The sequence below is a fragment of the Sarcophilus harrisii genome, chromosome 4, assembly GCF_902635505.1.
Source record: "Sarcophilus harrisii chromosome 4, mSarHar1.11, whole genome shotgun sequence".
NCBI classification, from domain to species: Eukaryota; Metazoa; Chordata; class Mammalia; order Dasyuromorphia; family Dasyuridae; genus Sarcophilus; species Sarcophilus harrisii.
Window position 1 is genome coordinate 311784980 of NC_045429.1, and position 17988 is coordinate 311802967.

Consider the following 17988-nt stretch of genomic DNA (forward strand, 5'->3'; position numbering starts at 1 on the left):
GTAAAGAACCTCACTTACTATAGTTGGATTACTCCATTTCTCCAACTTTTTATTTTAGCCTGCATTGGGTATCCAAAGCATTTTTCATCATTCACAGAATCAAAACTAGAATCAAGGAGTAATTGTACACTTAATTTGTTGTCTTTTTTATTCAAAGACTCTTGTTTGCATTAATTCCTTTAAGTAGGAGTCAAGTGTCAAAACTTGAAATCTCCATATGAGGATAACTGATTTAGACCCATTTCTCTACCTGGGTTCATGCTGGATGCCCAGGGGCAGTATTGTGAGCTTTGTGGAGTTCCTGTCTTCTAGGGAAAATATGGCAACAACTGCTATAAAAATATTGCTTCAAAGAATGAAGTTCAAGATCAGGAGACTTTTGTTGCTTATTGGAATCAACTGAGCTCCTGACATCTTTTCTGAGATTGTGATAGCTCAGCATGGACCAGAAATAGACATAACAGGTGAAATTGATGATCAGTCCACTGTCTGTCTCCTGGGACCTTTTCTTAAATTTGATATTTCCATTTTAATCTCCAGATCCTAGCTTGCCAAATCTACTTGGTTAGAGTTTGGGTCTAAAAGTTCTGATGATTCAGTGGCTACAACATTCTGTTCTCCATGAATCCCTATACATCTTTCCACTGTCTTTAGGATGACTTGTAGCCTCCTGTCCAAGGCCAGAAGGTGGGGTTCTGTGAGGACAGGAGTTAGTTGGTCTTCTTGAAGTGATTCCCTCATCACATCACTCAATTTGTAGTCTGGATGGGCCAGCAGCTGCAGGTGCAGCAGTGTTTTCTTTTTTATCCTGAAATGACAAGAAATTATGGGGTGGGGGGGGAGGGTAAGGGAAGGGGAACAAACAAAAAATATTTTTAAACTATCTACATTAGCTCATTTGCTTGGTAAATGTTTTCAGAGATACATTATGATGAAAACTAAGCAAAAAGAGAAGATAGGGACAAATGTAAAGGACCTTTGCCTGATTTGTTGTCCTTGACCTAAAAAGAACCTTTTGGTCTTTTTATATTGAATGTTGCAGATAAAAATAACAGCCAGGAGTTAACTTTTTTGTTAATGTCATGGACCTGCAGTCTGGTGAATCACATTTAATTTATTGTTTCTCAGAAAAAAAAGATTTTTAAATACACAAAATTGAAAAAGAAACCAATTATATATGTGTATAAACAAATTATCAAAGCATTAGAAAAAATACGGATTTCCAAATTAAGAATCTCAAGTGTATTTGCATGTGATACTGCATTGCTTATGTTAGTGACTACTAAACTCAAACCAAATTCAAAGTGGGCTTTGGTCCCCAGAAGTATTCCAGGGTAGTTTAGTACTGACTTGGGAAGAAATGTAGAGAGGTAAAATATTGAATCCAGCTTTTACAACATCTTAATGTATTAAGATTGGCTCTCCCATTTCACCAAGGCTAGAAATGTAAGGGCTGTTCACACTAATCACTAGTAGGTACAGGAGCTCTGATCTCCATTTCCATTAAGGACTGCTTTGCCCTTCTTTAGTTGGTAGCCCCCCATTTCTGGGGCTTCATAATATTAATACCACCCAGTGAACACTGGACACCAAATCAGCATGGTCCACCTGCTTCTTAGAACTCAAGTTTAAGAGATCTACCAGCCTCATTATTCCCAGGATTTGGGATTACAAGTATGTAATCCCAATTTAAATTATTCCTATTCCTATTCCTAAGGTACTGAGCAGGTAAGGATCTGGGAATGGCATAGATTTCTTGATTTCCTGGGCTTGCTTGTATTCCAGCTATCTGGCCCTGAGTTTTTCTCTTCCCTCTTGATTCACAAACAGGAACTGCTTATATTGATAAGATAGGCAGTAAAATAAGGGTAGATGTAGTGGTATGAAGATGGAGGAAGACTGAACTTAGCAAGAAAACTTGATTAAGGATTTTGATTATTTTAAAAGTCTCAGCTGGAAATGAAGGAGTTTTGCTAGGTATATAAGTAACTTAACTGAAGGGAGCTGAAGTAGCTGCAGAAAGGACAATTTTATATGTGTAGTTCAAACAGAGAAAGTGTCATAGATGCAAAGTAGATATTACCTAGAGAGAAAGTGGCCAGGCAAAATATGTAAAAAATTTTCTTTAATTTCACTTTAATCATTTTGAAGAACTGAATTTAAGGGTGCTGTTTAGGACTAAAAGAAAGCACATTTAGCACCTAATTTCCAAAACTGGGAAAAGCAATGGGCTTGATTACAACATTACAAATTTTCTTAGTGTCCTTAAACTAGGTGATTGAATTATTAAAGAGCTAATAATAGTAAAAACAACCAACTCCCCCCCCCCACACACACACTTTATATAATGCGCACTATGTGCCAGGAATTGTACTAAGCATTATATAAAAAGTGACTTTACTAGTGACGAGAAGTGTTTCCGATCAGTCACAGAAGGGAAGGGCAGAAAGGAACATTTGAGTCCATTTGCTATATGCCCTGTCCAAATCTTTTAAGATTTGGGTTCAGAGGACTTCAGGTCATTTCACAATCTCTTCTGGTTATCTGTTAATAATGCTTAAGTCTTAGAGGATGAAAGAAAACTTACATGCAGCACTGGTTGAGAGGTGAAAGGATGGAGAGCTCATCATGGGAATGTCGTCCAAATCTAAGAGAAGATATTGATATGTGGGTGAATTCTGGTTTCCTTAAGAACATGATACTATGATTAAAAGCCTTTTCCATCTCTTTTCCCGCCCCTTTTCTCCATCAGCTTTTCTCCTTCCTTCTTTCCCTCCTCCTTTCCTGCCCTCCCTCTCCTGTTCTCTCTTCTCTCCCTCTCCTTTGCTTTCTCCTCTCCTTTTTTTTCTTTCTCCATTCTCCTTTCCTTTCTCTTCCCCTTTATCCTCCTTTCCTTTCTTTCCTTCTTCCCTCCCTCCATTTCTGCCTTTTTTCCTCCTTACCTTTTCCCTTCCTCCCCACTTCCTTCCCCTTCTCCTTCCCTCCCTCTTTTTTTTTTTTTTTTTTTTTTTTTTTTTTGCAATCAGGATTAAGTGACTTGCTCAGTTTCACATAGCTAATAAGTATCTGAGGACAGATTTGAACTCAGATCCTAATTCCAGGCTGTTTTAGTCTCCTTGCTAACTTTTCCCCAGATTTTCTAAATTGACAGGGGTGGAGGGTGAAGGGGGGTGACTAAGACATGTGACTTCTTGGTCTGTGTTTGCTTTATTAATGAAAGATTGAAACATGGCTCAGGATATCTAAATGGTCAAACTGATATGGAGATTAATCTTGAAAAGAAAGTCCCCACTGAAAAGGCAAATTCCTATTTGGTTATTAACAACAACAAACCCAAGAAAATGAGAAATACAGAAATCTACGAGTGTTAAACTACTCTGTAGAATTTTACAATTAAAATAGTAATTAGAAAACCATATCTATCTCTTGGGAAAATTAGATTTCATAGATTGGAGAGACAACTTGGTTCCTTTTCCAAAGAATTTGGAAGGAAAGAAGGGAATGAGGAAAGGGAGAATGGGAGGAACAAAAGTTCTTTCTGATCTTGAGCTTAGGGATAGTCGAGAAACTGCCATATAGGAACTGAAACTGGATTCTAAAATATTTTTATAAATAGAATATTTTTAATAGGTTTATGAAAGCATGGAGTTGGTGTAAAGCTACAAAACCTTTAGTGAAGAGTAGGTAAACCTCAGGCCTAAGGCCTGCTAGGCTGCTGACTTGTAGAGAATTTTGGACAAGTCACCCAGAGGGTGAGGTTTGGGAAAAAAGCACACAAATGCCTTGTCCTTTCTTTGGTGGGACTTACAGAATTCTCAGAATTGTTTGAAGATATACTTTGATGTGGAGCAAAGAAAAGGATTTTTTTTTTTTTTTTTGGTGTGAGCAGGGAAGAAAACATGTCTCCTACCCTCTGGCATTATCCAGGTGAATGAGGAACCCATCATCCCCAAACTTGGTGAACATTTCATAATGATGACGATCCATGTTTCCTATATAGGAAAGGAAAGAAACAGACCATAAGTCATTATGTCAATTTCCTGACCTCTTATTCCTCTCAATAATGAAGAGGGACAAATAGCCCTCTGGGCTATTTACAGGCTGGGCACCCAAAGATTTCAAGCTTTTAATAAAAATAGTCTACATTCTGGATCAATTCTAGCTGGTTGCTACTACTGCTACCCTCATGAACAGCCTCAGGATCTCTCATTTCATTGCTCTGAATTCAGTTCTGTAACCATGGGTTGGGGCAAATTACAGTTCTTGTAGAGGCTTGAAACCTTTGGGTGCCATATAACGTGACTCATCTCTAGTCATCTTGATCTGTTTGGCCACTGGGCCCAGATGGCACTGGAGGAGAAAGTGAGGCAGGTGACCTTGCCCAGCCCTCCCTCACTTAAATCCAGCTCACTTTCATGTCATGGCATCACCTCCCTGATGTCATGGTCCTCTTAGAGAACAAATGACAAACATCAACAAAAATAACCCTTTACTTGACTGAGTCATTCTATCTTTCCTAGTTTCTTCAGGTAAAAGAATACCAAAGTCGGCCTTCAATAGACTCAGAAATCCTTGGAAAGTCAATCAGTGGTGTAGAATAAAATGAGATTCAGGTTTGTGGCTTATTTTTTGGCTCCTTGCCTGATGATTCTAGATCCCATGAAGGTTAACGATATGTTTATCTTTACCCTCATATACCTCTTTACCTTGGGCAAATTAGTTAGTTCTCTGGATCTCATTTTCTTCCTTTGGGAAATGAAGGGGTCAAGTAGGCCAATGTTTATTGTCTAAGCTTCAAATCTAATAATCCTACCCACTTATGTCTTCTATTTCCTCCCCTAACCCCTGAGCTTTGTGAAGAAATGGAGAAGCAACAACAATAGGGAAGAAGCTTAATTTCTTTTTCTTGTAAACTTGATCTTTTAAGCTGCAGTTTTTAACATTTCCTATGGCTGTTGCTCTTTCTGCTTTTCAAAGTACCTTCACATTCAGTATCTCATGTTACCCTTTGAGTGTGTGGACTAAGCATCATCATTCTCATCTCTCTCTCTCTCTCTCTCTCTTTCTCTCTCTCTCTCTCTCTCTCTCTGGAAAGGAAACGGCACTTGGAGTCACAAAATCTGGGTTTGATTCCGATTCCTGACTCCTGCACTAATGTACTCCTTCTGAGCCTCAATTTCTTTCTTTTTTTAAAATACTATTTTATTTTTCCAAATACATGCAGAGATAGTTTTCGACATTCACCTTTGCAAAATCTTGTTCTAAATTTTTCTCCTTCTCTTCCCCCCCTCTGCTCTCCAACATAGCAAGCAATCTGCTACAGGTTAAACATGTGCAATTCTTCTAAACCTATTTCTGTATTCATCATGTTGAGCAAGAAAAATCAAATCAAAAGTGAAAAATAAAACATGGGGAAAAAAAGCAAATAACAACAAAATTGAAAATACTATGCTTTGATCCACATTCACTCTCCACAGTTTTCTCTCTATATGCAGGTGACTCTTTCCACCCCAAGTCTATAGGAATTGCCTTGAGTCACCTCATTGTTGAAAAGAGCCAAGTCCATCACAGTTGATCATCACATATTCTTGCTGTTACTATATATATATACAATGTTCTCTTGGTTCTGCTCACTTTACTCAGCACGGGTTAATATAAGTCTTTCCAGGCTTTTCTGAAATCATCTGACTCATCATTTCTTATAGAACAATAATATTCCATTAGCTTCATATAACATAACTTACTCAGCCATTCCCCAACTGATGGGCATCCACTCAATTCCTTAATACTACAAAAAGGTCAGCCTCAGTTTTTTTTTTTTTTTTTTTGTAAAATGGGAATGACAATACTTGCCCTATCTACCTCATAGGTTGTTGGGATCAGGTAGGAAAATGTTTTTAATACACTTTTAAGCTGTAAACTCTTTTCTATACAAAACACTTTATATATTCACACATGTAAATGCATGTATATGCATATGAAGTGTTTCTATACTGTAAGTTGCATGTTATTTGTGTTTGTATAATGTATGTAAAGTATTTGTGTGATGTACACACATACACACACACACACAGACACACACAAAACATAAACATTTTACACTTAAAAATTTGGTTGGTTGCTATCCTTAATTCTTGAAAAGGACCTAAATGACACCACTGTGTTAGAATCAAGGTACAGTAGACCACTGACCATTACTGATTACAGCAATATACGCTTATAATGCTCTAGCATGGGTCAGATGCAAATAGTCCATGTGAAAATTTAGGATGGATTTTTCTAAACTTAACCCTAATTGCTTCAGCAAAAAAAAAAAAAAAAAAAAAAAAAAGAAAAGTACATTATAAACATTACCTCATGTGATCCCAACAACTCTGTGAGGTAGCCTGGGAAGGTACTGTCATCCTCACTTTATATATATATAAAGCACATAGATGTATATACACATATCTGTGCACACTATACACAGTACACATACATGCAATATACAATGTATGCATACATACATATATATGCATATATTATAAGTGCTTATATACAATCATTGGCTCAGACCTGTGATGTAATTGGTTTAAAGAACCTGCTGTATAAAAACTCAATGTCAGTAACTGTTGTATAACTTGAACAATTTGATAGAGTTGCTCTGTCACTGAGAGATTAAACAATTTGCCCATGCTTACATAACTAAGTTTATGTCAGGGACATGACTTGAACCTCGATCTTTCTGACCCCAATGCTGTTCCTTTATTCACTACAGCACTCTGCTTCTTTAAGTGTTATTTAAATGTGATCATTTTTCATTACCTATTAAGAAGTCAAAGATGGCCATGTCGATGATGTTGAGGAGTCGGTTGCTGCTATTATATGGATAAGTTTGCTTCACTGAGTCACAATACAGTGGATTCACCTCCCACCTAAGGAAAAGAAGAAAATCCAGGAGTCTAGGAACACAGAAATGGTCCCAGAGTCCCTTCCATTTCCCCCACTTCCCCATTAGATTCATTCACCCCCCTCTGAGTTTATGGGATTTCTCAGTGAAACACAGGTGACTCAGATATAGCCAGAGTCAATCCCTAAAGACTTAGGATGATTATTTAGGTAATTATGGATCTATTTCCTGAGAATGGACCCTAGTCTAAGGTTAGAACAGAGATCCCATCAGTCAGAGCTAGGCTGTTACAAATCTCTCAGCCTGTCAATGCAGAGAGACAGTAAATGTGGGAGAGTGGTACAAATTAAATGACCCCCTTTAGAAATAGCTGATGTGGGAGAATTTCTAATTGGACAGGTAGAAGAAAGAGCCTGTAAGGACACAGATTGGCAGCAGGGATAGACACTTAACCAGGACAGGTGACTAACCAGTCTGGTCTTGAAGAATTGTCACAGTGCCTGGGACATAGTAGATGCTTAATAAATGTTTATTGATTGATTTGTTAAGGAGACAAGGATGGCTCTTTGAAAGTAAGATACAATTCTAGTTATGGTTCCTACATTTGGTATCTATATTTGATAAAAACAGGACATGGATTGTAGGACTATATGACAAGTATGTATTGGGGCCAATAGGCTAACTCCATCTACTCCAAATTCCCAACTCCTATAGGGACTTACTCCTCTTTTCTTGCCAGTGAATAAGATCGGATCCATGGGCTGGGCACAGATAGTCTTGGGGCCAGGTTGAGAGATGGCAGGAATGCTGAGAGGGAGCCCTCCAATAGGTGAGGGTTGCCACAGACAGCATATTCGGTCTTGCACATATATGGACACTTAGCAAAGAAGCACACATTGCTGGCTAGATGATGGGGGAGGAGAAAAGCAGGAACAGGAACAAAAGGATGGGTTTAATAGGACACTATCTTTTTAGCTGAAAACCACTCATTAAAGATACATATAATAGACCATTCTTGTTCTATGTAAATTTGCATTCAAAACTTTATGCAAAGAATTCTGAAAGAAATCCATATTCCAAAAAACTACCTATGTTACTTTACTGTCAATAGTATGTGCTTTCTCTCTCTCTCTCTCTCTCTCTCTCTCTCTCTCTCTCTCTCCCCCACCCCCCACTTCTGGCCCCTACATGTTTGTGTGTGTTCTCTCTCTACAACTTTGTGTTCTTCCTCTCAATCCTGGATAAGCCTCCCACAAGTTCCTCCTCTTGCTCTGGATGCTTTGTCCCTGGCCCTCATGTGTCCATGAACTATATTTCAATTCCCTCTTTACAGGCCTGTGGTCTCCTTCCTTCCTTTCCTTCTCCATGTCTTTGGGCAAATTAGCAGAATATACAAATTACTTTAGCAGAGAATCCACATATGTTCTCTCTTTACATGTCTGTATTTGTCAAATGAGATAGCATGTAAAGTATTTTGCAAAATGCTGGATAATATAAGCTACTAGAAAAGGGGAGAGTAGTTGGAAAAAATGTGCTATGTAAACAAATTTTTTTGTTAAACAAATAAAGAGAATACTTCAAATAACTTCAAAAAATACTTCAAAAAAAACCCTGATTTGACTGTGGTGAGTACTTCTATCACCATGTATATGTCTACCTCTTGTACCTTAGTACAACATGTAATCATAAATTTAGCATTGGAATGACTTTAGAGATCATTTAGTACATACTCTTTATTTTTCCAGAGAAAAAAAACTGAGGTCTAGAGATGTGAAGTGACTGACTTGTTCTAGGTCATATAGGTAGTTAAATGTTAGAGCTTAAATATAAATTCAGGTCATCTGACTTTTAATCAGTCCACTTTCTACTGTTTCATGATCTTCAATCTTTTGGTGGTGAGCTTTTCCACATTTAGCCAGACTAATTTTCAGACAATAGACACAGAATTTATCATTGAGCCGATTTCCAGCATTGTAGGATTTGGAGGAGTCTGTACTCTGCCTCTAAGAGGTTCAAGCTACGATATGGTGAAGTGTGGTAGGATCAAAGTTCCTCTCATTTAGATTAAGCCAGTTTTTCCTTAGAAAGGGGGAAATCATTTTCCAGATTTAATTGGTCCAGGGGACTAAGGTTTTAACATAGTTTCTAGGTTACTTGAAGCATAAAAAGCTCATTCTACGAGGAGTTAGCATGCACAAATTAGATGGAATCTTTGTGGCTGTATTGGTTGACACACCCCACTAAACAAAAATGAAGGGACCTACATTCTCCTCAACCAATGGCATATCTTGATGAATATCTTTTCCATGGTAGGCAAATCTGCACTAAATGGGGTTTCTTGTTGGGAGCTCCATATAGCAAAGAAATGGTTCTGCTTAAAGCATTTCTTTTCTATTGGAGTATTTATTTATTTATTTTTGGTGGGGGGAGATCACATTTATAGAGGAGATGAAGTAAGCATGGTATAGTAGGTAGAATACTTATACCATCTGTCAGGGAGACCTGGATTCAAATCCAGATTCAAAACTGAGACATGTCTGGCTAGTAGAGTGACCATGGATCAGTTACTTACTTGCTCTAAGCCTTAATTTCCTCATCTGTGAAAAGGGAAGGAGTTGGACTAAATGATTTCTAAAGTCTCTTCCAACTTAAATCTAGTATCCTGTGAGCTTTTTTCTAACCAAAATAGTTTTTTAAGGTTTCTAAAATTACATCATTTAATTCTCACAACTTGTAATTAAATAGGAATCTGGGTGCTATTTCTGATAACTACTTCCACTGGGAGAAAGGATACACTGACCTCAGTCTCATGGTGTACCTTATTATAGTGTCCATGTGCTTCCAGAGACTCACCATCTTTTGGTTTGATTATTGACAGCAGGACACAAATGTGGTTAAGGTGGTAGGTTCAATACCTATTCAAACCAGTTAATATCACATCCCCAGAACAATTCTCTCTCCTAGCCACAGATGGCACCTATCAATCCCCAGTCAGTAGATGAAGGAGTAGGAAGATTGAACCTAAATCCTCCCCTTCATCACTGGAAAAACAACTCAAATTACATGCACTAAAAACAGTGGGATGATAACTCCATTTCCACATTTATTCACTCTATACTTAGTCCCTAAAAAGTGTTGGGGCTGGTGTTCTGTACCTGGGGAGACAAAGAAAACGCTTTGCAGGATTTCATTCTTGGTGACCTCCAAAATTTCCTTGGTGACATTCAACAGCCTCCCCACAGTTGGGGGGACACGACGGAAATCCAGAATCCTGAAAGAGAGGGGGTGGGCATTAGTTCTAATCTCTGTATCCTTTACAAATCCCTTCCCCTCCCCCAACCTTTCTTATACCACTTTCTGCTTCTTCTAACAGTTGTTAAACAGAAATCTTTCTGTCTTTGATATTTATTAGCAGTATGCTCAACGGCAAGTCACTTAGCCCAGTGAGTCTCAATACCCAGTCCCATCCTTACATTGTGAGGATAAAATGAGGATGTATATAAGACTATAAAAAAGTCAGTCATTATTGCTGTTGTTATTGTTTTTCTTAGCACTGATCTATGATTTCATTGGTATGTGGGACTCCAAATCAGAAGATTCCTCCTACATTATTATTGTTACTGTGACCATTACTGCTACTTCTTGAATACAACTGTGTCTTATCTTTGTGTCCCCAGAGCCTAGAACAATGGTTTTACACATAATTTGTGCTCAAGAAATGGCTGTTGAATCTCTTTTGTTATAACAGAGAAGAACGCTTTCTCCACAGTACTGCCCCTCAGCTGTACTTCCTAGACACACCATAGAGGCAGATCTCATTTCACAGGTCAGTGCCAAATTTCATTGTACCTTGGATACCTGTTCAGGATTCTGAATAGGTTTAGCCAGGAGAAGCAAATGAGTCACCATGGGGTAGAACTGATAGTATCCTCCATGGAATCTTCAATTTTAAGTTAAGTGGGGTAGTGGTCCTACTTCATCACTTTCCCTTGGCCATACCAGTCATCTTGCTGGCTGAGCCTTAAACTATTTATTCATCTCCAAAAGGATCTAGGAAACTTGAGAAAAGTACTTTCAATTCAAAAATCTCAGTAGCTTAGGGCGGAAATCATTTTCCCCAATTCTAAGATAGGAGATCTGTGTTGCAGAGAAGTTAAATTTTTAAAATTATTAATAATCATTAAACACTTATGTATCACCTTAACTTTTTCAAAGTACTTTATATACATTCAATTATTTGGTCCTCATAACTGTGACATGGATGATTTTATCCCCTCTTTACTAGGAATAGGATAAGTAGGTATATAAAGTTGGGTTTGAATCTAACTCTTCCTGATTCCAATTTGAGCACTTTACTTACTCCTACAACTCCTACAATTTACTCCTACACTGCTTCTGGAAGCAAGTTAATAGTAGCATGAAGATTCCTAACCACTAACTGTAGTGTCATAATACTTCTGTCTACAAGTGGTGAAATGGGGAGAGGAATCCAAAGGAAATGGATAAGTAGGAAGAAATGTCAGATAGTCAGATTGAGCCAGAAGGGCTGCCCAGATCCAGTCTCAAGAAGGTCATACCCCAACCTCCCTCTCAATACCATCTACTTGGTCTTCAGGCTAATAACACCCACCTGTCCAGATGGAAAGCTGCGATCTCAGCATTATGTCTTTGAAAGTCAATGAAGTAGAAGTAGTCTTCAGGTGTCTCTTCCTCCCGTTGCTGTCTGGAAAGAAGCAAGGAGTCATGATTTGATGATCTGAGCATATATACTGGCTACTTCATATCCTCTTTTTTTTTTTTTCCTTCATTTCCTTTTTAAGCCATAGAAGAATGGTATGGCCAAAGTTTAAAAACAAAAAAACAAAAAAAACTTTTTTTCTTGATCTGAATGGTAGTCCAGAAAATCTCTCTAGTTTATAGGCTCAGTTTTTCATTTGATAAGCTAGCTTTACTTTATATGGTCCCTTTACCTCCTTATATTCCTTCCATAAATATATGAAATCATATTTGTTATAAACTTCTAGCTTCACTGGGAGGTAGGAGAGGGGAGGCTCTTTCCCTATGACATCAGAAGTGGGAAGCCAATTTAAGGCACTGACCCTCCTGAAAAAATACTTAACAATGCTAAATATTAAATGTAAAAATGCTACATCTATGGCCTTCCCCGAAGCTTGAAATGACAATGAGATCCATAAGATCCTACCCTTCAAATTGGGAGAAGGAATAAGTTTGGTGTAACCATGCTGCAAATCCAGGGAAAGGTTTCTCATAGTACCCTCATGAATTTTATCTTCTTTCTGCCATGGTCTAAAGGCTAAAAAAATGTGCCAAATGAAGGCTTATTAATTTCAGCAATGAATTTCTTATCTAATTTTTCTGGAAAGTCCTTTCTAATTCCACTAAATCGTGTATCAGTTGGTAGAGTATATGAGAGTAAAAATAGATGTCTGTCTTTATAATAACCAAGATGCTGGGATCCTGTAGTATCAGAGCTTGGAAGTGACCTCAACAATCCTGACTCCCCTTCCGATTCTACCTCCATTTTACAAATGGGAAACTAGGCCCCAGAGAGAGGTTCGGGTATTTTCATCTGTAGGACCTTCCATAGGCTGATGCTGGACTATTTTTCTGATTTTATCTCCTCCATGTTCTCCATACTTCAATCAAATAGGACTATTTGCTGTCCCCTTTACACAGCCTACACATTCAGTCACTGTGCTTTTGCTTACTCTTTCCTGTACGAGAAATAACCTCACAAATTCCTTTTCCTGTTGAATTCCAGCACATCCCTTCAAATCCTAACTCTTCTACATATCCTTCTACATACTACCCTTAATAATAATAAAAACCATGCTTTTTGGAGTATCTCTCTAATGCATGCATCCTATGATGTTTTATATTATGATTTGATGGGTATATACCTTATAATATATCCTAGACCAGTGTAGTCAAATTCAGAGAAATAGGAGCCATCAAATCATATTTAAAGATCATTGGAATTTCATATTATATAGAAAATCACATATTAACATTATCTTTGTTCAGTTGTATTTTTCATTATCTTGATAAATATTTTCTAATTATATTTTTATCTGTTTCAAGCCAGTGTTTGTTGTAAGTCACAATGAAGCTTACAGGACATATGTTCAACACCTCTGTTCTTAAAATATAAACTCCATGCAAAAGACTGTTTCTTCATCTTTTTCCACTGGTACTTCATACAACATTCTGCATACATTGGTGCTTTATAAATGCTAATTGAATTGAAAGGACAGGTTCAATCCCTACACTAGATAGATAAAGGAACAATGGGAGTATTATGATTGGTCACACAAGCAGTGAAACAGCAGAGATATATTCTGGAAAGAAGCAAGGAGTCATGATTTGATGATCTGAGTGTATATACTGGCTACTTCATGTCCTTTTTTTTTTTTTCCTTTTTAAGCCACAGAAAAGAGCATAGTTATGTTTCAAGCAAGTGTTTGTTGTAGAATTACAATTAGACAGAATTAGAACTCAGGTTCCTTCTTCTCCAACACCAGGAAGTTGGCTACAGAGCCAGAACTAGAACCCAAGTCTCCTGAATCCAAGTTCAGGGCTTTTGTCCAGGATAATATTTAGAGGAATTATATTTCATCATTAAGAGCTCTTGGACAGACAGAATCTGAATTAGTTGGGAGAACTAAACAACCTTCAATGATTTTGAGAAATAGACTTCAGAGAATTGGTGGGAGCTCTGTGTAAGCAAGCAGAAGAGAACAAAGAAACAGAATGAGATTAATTCATCAGAAATAGACTTCCTTACTTTGATGAAAACTTAGCATGTCTCTATTCTTCATGTTATCTTGAGTCTTAGAAAAAGCTGATTATTTTGAAAGGACTTATATGGGTTAGGGAAGGTTCATAGGACTGTGAATTCAGAGTTGAGTTCTTCTGGTCCAAACTTTTCATTTTGTAGATGAAAGAAGTGAGGCTCAGAAGTTAAGTGAAATTTAAACTCTGACACCAAATTCACAATTCTTTCCACTATATCAAGCAGTCCTTTGGAGAAGAGGAAGGAAATGTGAGCACCTATTCCCTTTTAAAATCTTTTCTCAGTTCTTCTTAGAATACAACCTCCCTTTAGGGAGGCTGCAGGTCAGTCAACAATTTTTTGTTAATTTATTTTATTTTAATTATTACTATCTTAAAGCACTGTGCCAAGTGCTAGGGATACAAAGAAAGGTGAAAACATGATCTCTGACCTCAAAGAGCTTACCTTCTAATGGGAGATACAACATACAAACACCTGTGTACCAATAGGAATTCTATTGCTGGAATATGACAATTATCATTAACAGATGAAGAAGATAATTAAATGTGGATATTAGTCTTAGTGTTCACTTTGCCAGAAACATGAAAGACAATGCCCTTGTAATAATTTCATAAGCTAAGAAAGGGATAGGGCTACAAAAGCAGTTTAAATGTAAATAAAATGTAAATAAGTAGTACAAAAATTTAAACAATAATTTTCAAGCTGCAAATGAAAAGAAAAAGAAAAAAAAAAGGGAAACAAAACAAAATCTCTCCTAACTTGCTATGCAGCTACACCAGATCCATATCAATACACAAAAGCAGGATCACTCATTTGAAAAACATTTATTGCAAGTTTTATTTTAACATTGATTTTCAATTTTTTCCAATTTAACAAGCATTCATTCTTTCCTTCCCCTTCCCCCCATTGAATCAAGAAAGAAAAAAAAAAGAAAGAAAATTTCACAAGTATATAGACATGCAAAATTAATTTCCACATTGGCCATGAATAAAAATATTCATTTCATTTGCATGTTTTAGTCCATATCAAGCCATATGTTTTGTCTCTGGTCCTTTAGAATACTGATTTTAACATTTAACATTGATCAGAGTTCTTTCAAAGTCTTTGAAAATTATTTTTTTCTTTATAATGGTGTCAGTATATAAATTGTACCAGAATACTAAATTAGTCAGGATTCCCTATTTTAAAAGGGAAGGATGCCTGTAGTCCCAATTCAGTAAACAGCCTTTGAGAACCACCATTCCCCAGATTTTCCATAGAATATAAGAACTGGAAAGGGCCTTCAAAGGGCCTCAAACTTTTAAAATAGGGGGCTAGTTCACTGTCCCTCAGACTGTTGGAGGGCCGGACTATAGTAAAAACAAAAACTTTGTTTTGTGGGCCTTTAAATAAAGAAACTTCATAGCCCTGGATGAGGGGGATAAACGTCCTCAGTTGCTGCATTTGGCCCTCAGGCTGTAGTTTGAGGACCCCTGAATTCTAGTCCATTTATCTCCAATTTTACAGATGAAAATTAAGTCTAGATAACTTAAGTGATGTGTCCAAGATCACATAGTTGACCAGTTGTAGACTGAGATCTTTTGAATTCTAGTCTTTGCCCCTGTATAACAATGTCTTTCTACTTATCCCCCAAGTAGAAATAGATAAATACAAGAGATTCAGCTAAATCAGCATCTTTGGATTTTCTCAGAAACAAGTACATTCTGAGTTGTTAAAAAAGAAAGGACAAATTGCATTTCTCTCAGGTCTCTTCTAAGTGGGACATTAAAGTTTTCTTTGTCTTCCATCCTACAGACAGGAAGGATTGTGTTCATTTGTAGTAAAACATCTACTTCTTTTGATTAATAGATGCTTGCTCATTACATAAAAGTTGCCAAACTCTAAATGACTGACTTGGAATGTTTGTGCTGTTTTTCTCTAGTGTGAGGAGAAATTGTTGAGGCAGAACACCCAATGGGGCATGAGATAGCAGAAGTGGGGAAGGCTGGTGCTTACCTCATGGGTTTGAACATTGCCTTCCCGAAGTCTTGGAACCTCAGAACCAGTTTCAAGTGGACTCCACTGGGCTTCACAACTGGGACAATGGCATAGGATAGAAGGATGAGTTTAGAAGTTTCCTGGTTCTAAGGTTCAGATCCTAATCTTGTTAACTGACCAGGTCTGGTTTATATCTTGACTCCCTCCCAATTCCAGGATTTTAGTTCAAAACAATTTATTTCAGCAGCCATTAATTAAGCTCCTGTTATATTCAAAGCACTGTAATGGTTGAAATGTCTCTATTGGAAAGGATGCCTTCTATATTGCCCATAGGGAAAATTTCCAGGATACTGGTGACTTCAAGGAATGTTTTTCTTTCCCCTACTGGAAAAGGAAACAGTATAGCTGTCTCCATACTGTTTTTGGTTCCCACTGAAAAATCTATGGGATTTCTTCTAATAGTTGTAGGCAGAACCCCAGAATCCTTAGTATGCAATCTCTTTGATTCTATTCTTCCACTTCTGAAAGTGTTCAAATTAGGTTTTATTATTATTATTGAAACAGTCAAGCTTTTGTCTTTTTCATGTATTATGTGCCAGGACTCTTCCTGGTGCTTAATATGTCTGAATGGATGGCCAAGCCCTTCCGTGCTGCTATGTAGACAATAGGGTCCGTGACAAGACACGTAATAGGGGCCAGACAGAGGTGGGAGTGTGTCACTTACTCTGGGTGCAGTCACATACCCCCAGCAAAGCCTTCTCATCCTGACTGTAATCTGCAAAGGAAAGGAAGCAGAGTGAAACCAATCTTGCCTACACAACAGACATTCCTACTTGACCCATTATGATCTGTCTCTCTAATTCCCAGAGGTCTCTAATTTCCTGTCTTGCTCCTAGTCTCAAGACTGTAATTCAGTGGAATATGTGACAGCATGAAAGCACTGAAGAAGACCTGAATTTTTATCCCATCTTTGCTGATTACTTGCTATGTGAATTCTGATAAGTTCCTTTATTTAGGGAAATATGGTGGCCAAATTGGGACAGGTCAAAAGATCTGAATTTTGTTCCTATGCAAGTAGCTTTTGGGCTGCGGTTTCCTCATTTATAAAAACAAGTGACTAGACTAGAAGGTCTTTCAGGTACCTTATGATTCTGACACTCTCTGAACTTGCATCTTAGTGTCATTTCCTTTTTTTTCTAAAATGGAAAAAAACTAAAACTCTTCCTTATACCTAGGAGGCAGTAGCTTGTCATAAAAAGAACACTGGACTGAATTCCAGCTGTGTGATCAACCAGCTGTGTGATAATGAGCTAAACACTTCCCTATTCTGGGATCCAATTTCTTCAACAGCAAAATGAATAGATGATCTCTATTCTCTTCCAGCTCTAACTCTGTGTATTCTACTTTGTAAAATGGCTGTGAAAATGTAAAATTTTAAAATGTGATAACTCTTTTATAAGTTTAAAAACATTTTAATAATGTAATAGCTTACTGTTATTTTATAAAGTGTCTCAAATCATTCCCCTTCAGTGGTTAGAGTGTTGCTGGGTCCTGGGGACAATGTACCAATCCTATGGTGAAAAACTGATAAAAACCTGATAAATTCCAGGAAACCTCACCAGCACTGATGGTAGGGAAGTGCCTCATGTCATGAAGGAGTTTGTTAATGACGGGACTTGATCTGGAGTACAATCCATGGCGATTGATACCAAGTTGGAACTGGACCCAGCTGGCTTCATGTTGGAACTGTAGTGGGGCCTCTGAGGAGGTCTGATTGAGTTTCTCTTTATATGCCTTGTGTCGTCTGAAAGAAGATACTAAGACTTTTCATTGAATGATGGAGAATGCAAATTCAAATACTTTATATTTTAAAGCTCGAATGAATCATATCTGTAATATAAGACCTGGAAAAGTCATATAAGAACCTCAAGATGACTATTGAAGAAAGCAGACCTAGATGAATCACTAAGAGTCAAAAAAGGCTTACTATGTGATCATCATTATATTGGACACTGTTGCAGAAGAGAAGGCAAAGGAGGGGAAGGAAAAGGATGAGAGAGGAATGGAGGAAGGGAAGGGAAGAAGGGAGGATCTATACCATTTTTACTATGTTCCAGGCACTGTGCCTGTAAGCCCTTGCAAATATTATCTCATTTGATCTTCACAACAATCCTGGAAGGTAGGTATTATTATTTTTTCCTGTTTTACAGTAAAGGAAATTGAGCCTGAAAGAGATTGGGATTTGTTCAAAGTCACATAGCTGAGGTGTCTGAGGTTAAATTTGAATTTAAGTCTTCCTGACCAGGCT

At 37.5% G+C, this 17988-nt stretch overlaps 1 protein-coding gene across 1 annotated transcript in view; it reads right to left on the reverse strand.

Moving 5' to 3' along the window:
* Positions 1-32: 32 nt before the first annotated feature.
* The window catches only part of FAM20A (FAM20A golgi associated secretory pathway pseudokinase), a 68574-nt gene continuing 50618 nt past the window's right edge, over positions 33-17988 (reverse strand). The window contains exons 2-11 of the mRNA XM_003768562.4: positions 17300-17484; positions 16405-16455; positions 15699-15777; positions 11520-11612; positions 10045-10160; positions 7612-7792; positions 6805-6914; positions 3911-3992; positions 2588-2647; positions 33-808 (exon numbers count right to left, since the gene is read on the reverse strand). Of these exons, the coding sequence (XP_003768610.1) occupies positions 544-808; positions 2588-2647; positions 3911-3992; positions 6805-6914; positions 7612-7792; positions 10045-10160; positions 11520-11612; positions 15699-15777; positions 16405-16455; positions 17300-17484 (1222 nt within the window). The 3' untranslated portion in view covers positions 33-543. The remainder of the gene's footprint in view (positions 809-2587; positions 2648-3910; positions 3993-6804; positions 6915-7611; positions 7793-10044; positions 10161-11519; positions 11613-15698; positions 15778-16404; positions 16456-17299; positions 17485-17988) is intronic.